Here is an 8,671-nt window from a genome sequence, read left to right on the forward strand (position 1 = left end):
CAGTTCATGTTCAGCGGCTCAGTGGGTCCAACTTTCCCAGGCCTGGCCCCTGGGGCCAGAGCAGGAAGGAGCAAACCTCATGAGCGGAAAGCAGGGAGAAGTGACCTGGGCCCCCAGTCTAGGCCTAGGGGAGAGAGAGAGCCTTCTCTGCAGCTTCCTGGGCAAAGAAACCAAGGAGGAGTTGAAACCTTCAGTTGCCAAGGCGGTCATGCGCTGGTTCTCTCCTTCCCTGAAGGTCCCTCCAGCATCATCCTCCCACTTCTACCCATCCCACCTCCCAAGCCCAGGCTAAGCAGGAACTGCTCCATGGTCTGCCCCAGGGAAGCCTCATGCCGCAGTTAACTCTTCCAGGATCTGATCTGCCCCAAATGACCACAGGCCAGTGGTCAGAAGTGAGGGCTCACCAGAAGATTCCTCTTCCACAGAGGGGAGGTAGAGTCCCGGGTGTTGGTTCTGTCCACACTGGGGCGGGGTCAGTTTATTGTATTTAGTCGCAAAGCTCAAAGAGAGAGGAGACCTAGATGGTTACCCAGCTGTCACCAAGAAGACAGGAAGAACCAGCCTACAGATATTCGGACAGAAGGAGGTGCCCATGGGACACTGGAAGCTCCCAACCTGTCCTCAGTAAGGGGTTTCAGAGGATGTACCTCTTGCCCCCTGGAAACCAGTCCAGTGTCTGGCTCAAGAATCAATCTGGGGCTTCCCTGGTAGCACAGTGGTTGAGAATCCGCCTACCAGTGCAGGAGACACGGGTTCGACCCCTGGTCCGGGAATATCCCACATGCTGCGGAGCAACTAAGCCCCTGAGCCACAACTACTGAGCCTGCGCTCTAGAGCCCGTGAGCCACAAGTACTGAAGCCCGTGTGCCACAACTACTGAAGCCCGCTCGCTCTAAGGACCGTGCTCTGCAACGAGAGAAGCCATCGCAATGAGAAGGCTGCACACCGCAACAAAGAGTAGCCCCCAGTCACCACAACTAGAGAAAGCCCGTGGGCAGCAGCGAAGACCCAACACAGCCATAAATAAATAAATAAATTTATTTATTTATTTAAAAAAAAATCAATCTGCCTGGCTCCTTAAATCTGTATAAACAAAGCAAGTCTCAAAGAAGTTCCAGATTGGTAACATTCCTCTCCGTCCAGTAGACAAAGAGGAGACGGGACTTCCATCGTCCACCTGGAGCTCCCTCCCTCTTTCCCTTCTTATACCTCTTCCTTTCTCCTCAAATGAAAGAGTGGTGCCCCTCTATGGGTGTTACCATGCGAAGGCAATCAGGCTGGCTGCCCGGAGGTGATGAGTCAACTCACCAGGATACAACGGATGCCCTGCTGATGTCTGGATCATCTTGGAGTTCAGGAAATTCTGCTACCCCAAACTCAGGCCTCTGGTGTAGGTTATTTCCTAAACAAAGGGACCTGCACTTTCCCGCGCAGAATGCCAGGGTGGGGAAGAGAAAGCAGATGGTTTGGCATTGCCTCCCGGCTCTGGGCTCAGGCTTTGCTGTGGGATCCACCGCATGACACTTGGTTCTCCCGGCCCCTCTTGATTCCTGTGGCGTTCCCGCGGGGGGGCGCAGCTTCCTTTCCTCGCAAAAGGTCGTCCAGGTGCCTCCAGCCCTCAGGGTAGTCTTGGTGCTTGGGGTCCGCAAGCACTCCCCTACCCTCCGCTGTCCAGCCGAGTCCCCTGCTCCGGAGGCAGTGGAGTCATAGATTCCTGCATCTCACTCAAGTCTTACGGTTCTCTGCCTCCGCGGCCCATCCCGAAGGACTCCTCAGAACCCGAGGGACCGAGACGCCCTGCCCAAGGAGAGCAAGTCGTGAGCAGCAGCGATACTTGGGCGTGTTCCGACAACTATGGTAGGGACCACTCTGAGGCAGAAAACGCGAAGGCGACCACCTGTTATGGCTCACAGAAACCAGACTGGGCTCGGGGCTGGGTAAAGCTCCCTCCCCAGACTGTGCAGGTGCACAGGCCACTGGAGGGACAGCCACACGCTGCGGATCCTCGAGTGGGTGCAGTCGAGGTCAGGCGCGCACCCGTCGGTGCAGAAGGAAGCCATCTGGCGGGTCAGACCCGGGGACGTTCTGTAGGGCCGGCCCGGGCTGAGGGCGCACTTAGAGCCACAGCGGCGGGCCCAAGATGCTGCCGCACACACGCATGAACCCTCGCATCTCGTTCGCGTTTCGCTCCCAAACACACCCGCAGGCGAAAAGCTCGCACTGTCCGGTGAAGGACTTGCGCTCTCCCCTGCGGCCCCGGGCAAACCCCGCTCTCTCTGTGCCTACCCCCCGGACCTCTGGCCCCATCCTCTACCTCCCCAAGCTAAAGGCGTCGGTGCGATCTGAATTACTGTCCCGGCGAGCAGGTGAAAGGTGGAGCCGCAGCGCCAGGCCTCGCGCCTGTCAGGTGCCCCGGGAAAAGATTGGCAACAAGGCAGATCTGCGTGGATTTCGCGCTGTGCCAACTTTCTGGCTGTGTGACTTTGGGCAAGTTACTTAATTCCTCTGAGCCTATCTTTGCACTTGCAAAGAGGGAAACTGATCCTTTCCAGGAAGAGCGTGTGTGCTGAGGTCCAACCTTGTGCGCAGGGCAGCGGGCGCACAAACGCTTGGCATGCCAGAGCGCGCTCCCTGCAATTCGAGTTCCCTTGTGCGCGCCGCTTTGCAGTTTGGAGCGCAGTCGGGAGAGAGCCCGCCGAGCCGCGGGATCCCTCCGGGGTGGGATGAGGCGGGGGGGCAGAGGGGGAGCCCCCGCGGACCCCTCCCGGCCCTCGGCGCGAGTGCCATTGGCCCGGGCGGCCCTGTGGGCGGGAGGATGACATCAGCGGCAGGTTGGATTATAAAGGCGCGAGCGGAGCCGCGGGCTCAGAGCGCACCCAGCCGGCGCTGCGCAGCACTGGGACCCGGACCCGCACCCGCGTCGCAGCCCGGCCAGCCTGCTCCGCGCTCGCCTGCCCGTCTGCCCGTCTGCCCGCCGGCCCCGCGCACGCTTGCTGCCGCCGGTCTGCGCCCAGCCACCCCACGGGCACCATGCACCTCTCCCAGCTGCTGGCCTGCGCCCTGCTGCTCGCGCTACTCTCGCTCCGGCCCTCCGAAGCCAAGCCCGGGGCGCCGCCGAAGGTGGGTGCTGTCGCAGGGACGTCGGAACTGTGAGGGGCGGTGGTAGGGCTAGGGGGTCTAGGAGGGTGTGGCCCGCCGGAGGGAGCAGAGGGGGCGGGAAGGCGGCTCTCTCCCTCCCCTGAGACGTGCGCGGGTGAGAGCTGGGGAGCCCTCGAAGCCCGGACTCGGGAGAGCATCGACAAATGCGCAGCCTCTGCCTCAGTGTGGTCAGCCCGGCAAGGGGCAAAGGAGAGGAGGGCAAGGGGCTCCCCGAAGGAGCGGACATCGGCGGCCGCGTGGCAGGTGGATGCAGGGCCGAGCCGTCCGGCACCTCTGGGGGCGCGCTCAGGACTCGAAAGGACAAACCGCGCTGGCCGGAGTGTCGGGCTGGAGCATCAGCGGCCCCGCAAAGTCCCCCGCGCTGCCGCGGTGCGTCCCTTCACCTGCCCGTTCTTTCTTTCTGACAGGTCCCGCGCACTCCGCCAGGGGAGGAGGTGGCCGAGCCCCAGGCTGCGGGAGGAGGTCAGAAGAAGGGCGACAAGACTCCCGGGGGCGGTGGCGCCAATCTCAAGGGCGACCGGTCGCGACTGCTCCGGGACCTGCGCGTGGACACCAAGTCTCGGGCGGCGTGGGCCCGTCTTCTGCAAGAGCACCCCAACGCGCGGAAATACAAGGGAGGCAACAAGAAGGGTTTGTCCAAGGGCTGCTTCGGCCTCAAGCTGGACAGGATCGGCTCCATGAGCGGCCTGGGATGTTAGTGCGGCGACCCCTGGCGGCGGTGAGTACTACCAACCCCGGCCGCCGGGAGCTCTTGCACACCCAGCTTCCCGTGAAGCCCCCCAGAACCAAGCCTGCACCCCCTCCCGCAGGCCGGCTCCTCTCTGATCCCCTGGACCTTTCCGCCTCCCAGCCAGACCATCTGGGCACAAGATTGAGTGTGTGTGCTAGACATTTTTCCCCAACACCATTTATCATCCCATTTTACAGATGGAGAAAGTGAGGGATAAAGTGGTCAGGGAACTTTGGCAAGGTCAGAAATGGCTCAGCATGGATGGACCCACCTGGCTCCCTCTGGAGAAACAGAGACAGCTCGGGGGGGGGGGGGTCCCACCCACCCCAGGGCCATAAGGCAACCAGCAACACTGACCCCAGTTCTCCAACTGGGGGAATTGAGGGCTGATCCTGGGTTGGTGGGAGCAGAGGAGGAAAGGCATACATACGAGTCAAGGGTAAGTTGATCTGCTAGCCACTGCATCATGGTGCTGGGCAGTAAGCAGCCCAGTGGTCAGGACAGCTCCCTGGGTCTGTTGTCTCTGTGATGGGACAGACTTGGAGCGGGACCTGCCCCCTCAAGGTAGGGAGAATAGCCATTTGTTAGCATCACCAGGGAGCGTTTCTGCCCCAGAGCATTCTGATTCTTGTCCCTTCTCTAAACCATGGCCGTGGGCAAACTGGTCTGTCCAGGGTCCTGACGCTGCAGCAATCGTGTGACTTCAGGATCGAACCTCAGTGTTCGTGGCACTATTTTAGGGCAAGGAAAAAGAAACTAAAATAATCTAGTTTTTTGCCCCAACCTGAAACTCAACATGTCCCAAACTGAGCCCCACCCCCCTCCTCCCGCCCCCCCCACCATGCCTAGGCTCCATACCTGGGTTTCTGGTATGGCCTCCTCCGCCTCCACCAGGCTGGAAACCCCTGTGCTACCTTCAGCCCCGGCCGGGTGCTGCACCCCTGGCAAGGTACAGCGGCAAATGTCCTTCCCTCCTCTCTCCACTCCCCTCCATTCCTGCTGCCCATCAGTATCATGGAGAAACAACATCCCAACCTCTGGAACTGACATTCGAGTGATTTCGAACCCGACCTCCTGGTGTCCAGCCTTGCCTGCAGCCAGCTGCTGTCATTCCCTGTCCCACAGTCTTTCTGTCCCACTGCAGGCCAAGCTGTGTTCTCTCATCCCAGAAGCCTTATCAACGTCTACACTGTCTTCCCCCAAAGGACAAGCGCGCCCATCTTTGAAGGTCTCCAGTGCAATGCCTGAGCCTTTTTTACTACACAGAAAACTTTTTCACCTGAGCTAGGGTTGTTGGTGAACCTGTTTACCTCCCCAAATTAACTCATGAGCAACTTAAGGGCCGGACACTAGCCTAAGATGAACTGGGGCCTGCAGGATGCCCAAAGGAGCTCTTTAAAACGTCTGTCAATGACCCGGAAAACCTGCCCCACCCAGCTTAGGAGCACTCCTTGCCCGCCTGCCCTAGCATTTAGCTGGTGTCCTTCCTCTCTGCAGCCAGACTTGGCCAGGCTGTGTGCTCCTCCTGCAGGGGCTTCGCTTGTCTGAGATCTTGACTTGTCATGATTCTGGCACTGGTGGACCAGCCTTTAGAAGCTACCGTTGTGATGGGTTTGTTCTGTTCTCTCCTGTCTCAACAATGAAGAGACGGAGGAGCCACAGGCGTCCAATTTTCAATTTGTGAATTAAGCACCAAGTTCAAACTTCAGAATCCAAACAGAGGCTGTTCTATGAGTCAGCAGGAGATAAGGTCCTAGAAAGTGCCTGGCATGCATGTCCCCATAGACCCCTTGTTCTTAGATGAGGCTGTCTGTGGGTACCAGGTATTCGTGGAGAGAGGTACTCCACAGGTGGAATCCAGGTTGCTAATGCTTCTTGACCCCTTTGACCAGGGAAGCTTGTCAACCTCCTGGAAGTTCTCTTTTAGCTGAATGCCCACCTCCACCACCTTTAACCTTCTCAACCCCACCTTCACCCCCAGCCCCATGAGAAGGCAGAGCATCCTTCCTGTTGCCTGCAACCTCCTAGTGGAGATGCCCAGGGTATCTCACTGTCTGGGCTTAAAAGAGAAAGGCAGCTTAGGGTTTTCCCATTAATGAAAGCTCTTCTGAGGCTGTGGCCATTTGTCTACACAGGAGTTGACTTTGGCTCTAACCAGCTGCCATAATGACTGTCGCTGATGGTTATAGCCTTGATTATAAAATGCTAATGGCAGAGATGAGGTGTGGAGGGTGCCTGAATGAACCCGTTGCCCATGGGGCCCAGAGACATCACAGACATCTGTCCTCTGTTTAAACATGTGGGACGGCAGAGAAAGGGGTTGAGGAAGTTCATCAAGGCCTTGAGGCCCGGGGTCCCTCTGCCAGGACTGTCCTCTGGAAGGGCACCACCCTGTCTCAGGAGGAAGCCTTCCTCTGGCCCCCGAACACCCACACACCCATTGGCAGAGACTGGGTGCAGCCCTCATCAAACGACACTGCCAACTCACGAGCCAGCAAACCCAGCACGACCACTCATTTCCCCAGGGCCGGCGTGACACACCATTTCCTCTGATTCTGAAGAGGACCCTTTCTGAGGAGAAGCCAGCTGGGGAAAGAAGTGCTATTTATGGGCAGCTGTGACCCAGACACTCTGCCAATGCCCAATGTGTGGCCTACTGTTGAATCTTAAAGCCAGCCCTGGGAGGTGGCTATTATCCCATTTTATGGGTGAGGAAAGCGATACTCAAAGCTTTGCATGGCCATCCAGGAAGTAATATTCAGTTGGGACTTGAGTCCAGATTTCCCAAATCTTCAGATGCTTCTCTCCCCCTTCCCTCCTCCATCCCCCAGACACGTAAAGCACCTGACGGAGGGTTTGTATCGTAGCAAAAAATAGAGGTGGGCCGGGGTTGGGTGGCGGGGCTTCACTTTCCATTCCCTTTCCCTCACTGTGTCTCACGGAGAGCCAAGGACAAGGCCTGCACTTAGTCAGAGGGGGAGGAGGGCTGGCTGACTTTCTGGTTCCACCTGTGCTGGGGCAGGAAGTGCCAAGGACACAGCAGGCGATGGATGAGGGCCTGGAGAGGCCCCGAGTGGAAGGGCCCTTTTTCCTCTGCAGGAATGCCTTCATCAGGGCCTGTAGGGCGAAGGTGGAGGCGTTTTGCCTCCTGCTACAGCGGGAAAGGGAGGAAGGTTCTAGAAGTGCCCTGTAGGCTGTGCTTTCTCAGCTGAGTGTCCCTTGGCCCCTCTGTGTTTCAGGATTGGGAACTTGCTCCGTTTTGCTGAGGTCATCCTTGGTCATCAGCCTCCCAGCATCTGGAAGCACCTCCAGCGCAATGTGGCTATTACATTTCTTTTTTTTTTTTTTCCTGGTACTGGGAATACACAACACCAGCTGTTTTATTATTATTTAGGGAGGGGGGTATGACTTTATTGTTTGTTTATTTTTTAATGAAAAATAAAAAGTTATATATTATATATATTATATACACAAAACACACACACCTACACCGACGTGATGACAAGGGACAGTTTTTAAGAGACTGACAAAACCAGCTGTAAAACATTGCTGTTTGTAAATTCATGTCATGCATAAATGTATTTATGTTGTAAAGCTATTTATATTGTTTATAAAGAGATATTTATAAAAATTTTATTTATGTAACTAAATGGAAGAAGTCAATCATTGTAATGTTTTTGTCTTAACTAGTTGAAAAATGTAAAAAAAGTCATTCCATGAACATCTTGAAAGCTGTCTTTATTTACTCATTGCACCTTTTTTTAAGAATTAGTCTGAGAAGGAGGGAGAATGCGGAAACAAGGCTTTTGCCTCTAAATAGATCTAGCAGCCCGTTCCCAATTCTGGGTTGATTTGTATCAGAATCCCCCAGGAATCTTGTTAAAAATACAGATTCCTGCCCCTATCCACCCTCAGATCTACTGAATCTGACCTCCAGGGGTAGGACTGGCCATGTGGCTTTTGTCCCAAGTGATTCTGACCAGCTTGGCCAGGTCAGGAAGCTCTGCTCAGAGCACTGGACAGCTGAGAAGTCAGATGTGGTGAATTAAATTAAAACTGAATTTAGCTGACTGAGGGCCCTCTAATTCTACTCCATCTTCTCTCTGTTATTAAAGGAAACAAATCACTGAAAACTTCCTTTCTGCTTTGGGGAGATTTAGAAGATTTCCATATATCTTGCGGAATCTGGTCTGGTTACCTTATGAATCTCAGCTCCGGGAAGCATGGGGCGGGTCGCTTTTCCTCATAGCAAGCACCCGGCTCAGTGGGGGCCTGAGGCCAAGGATCTCAGAAAGAAAGAGAACGTATTATCAGGTTTCCTATTTGCATAGCGCAGTGTGCTTTTCAAGGGGGTTGTGTGTTTTCTTTTCACCTGAAGCTGCTAACGATTACGGTTCCTACGGAGTCTTGCATGAGAAATTATGACTACTTAGAATCTCTTTTCCTGAAACCAGCAGGAAACTTAAATAATTCCGAGCTAATCTCACCCCATCCTTGGTACATGACTCTCCTGTGCAGCTCCCCCATCTGTCTTCTGTCCCTCGTTTGGTGAAAACAAGGACTAAAAGAGCCTTTGGGGCTGGTTCCACCAGGAGAGCATGACCCCTCTCAGGGGACTGGGAGCGGAGTGGCCCCAAAGCCGTGGGGTCAGCAGGCCTAGCCGAGTATCTCCAGAGGAAGTTTGGCTCTGGTGGGAGGGGAGGTGGCCAGTGGCACCTGGGTTTTCTGCTGGCATCCGAGCCCTGACCTCTGTTCCCTCAGCAGCAGGTTCTCAGGCGGGTC

At 55.9% G+C, this 8,671-nt stretch overlaps 1 protein-coding gene across 1 annotated transcript; it reads left to right on the forward strand.

The window, feature by feature from the left end:
- Positions 1 to 3,030: 3,030 nt before the first annotated feature.
- On the forward strand, positions 3,031 to 7,218 carry NPPC (natriuretic peptide C; the record flags this gene model as incomplete). Its single annotated transcript, XM_082658228.1, has 3 exons — positions 3,031 to 3,120; positions 3,567 to 3,877; positions 7,129 to 7,218. The coding sequence occupies 2 exons, from the start codon at positions 3,031 to 3,033 to the stop codon at positions 3,855 to 3,857; spliced, it is 381 nt and encodes a 126-aa protein (XP_082514354.1). The 3' UTR covers positions 3,858 to 3,877; positions 7,129 to 7,218.
- Positions 7,219 to 8,671: the final 1,453 nt, after the last annotated feature.

Source organism: Grampus griseus, assembly GCF_964374135.1.
Source record: "Grampus griseus genome assembly, chromosome: 7".
In the NCBI taxonomy this organism is placed as follows: Eukaryota; Metazoa; Chordata; class Mammalia; order Artiodactyla; family Delphinidae; genus Grampus; species Grampus griseus.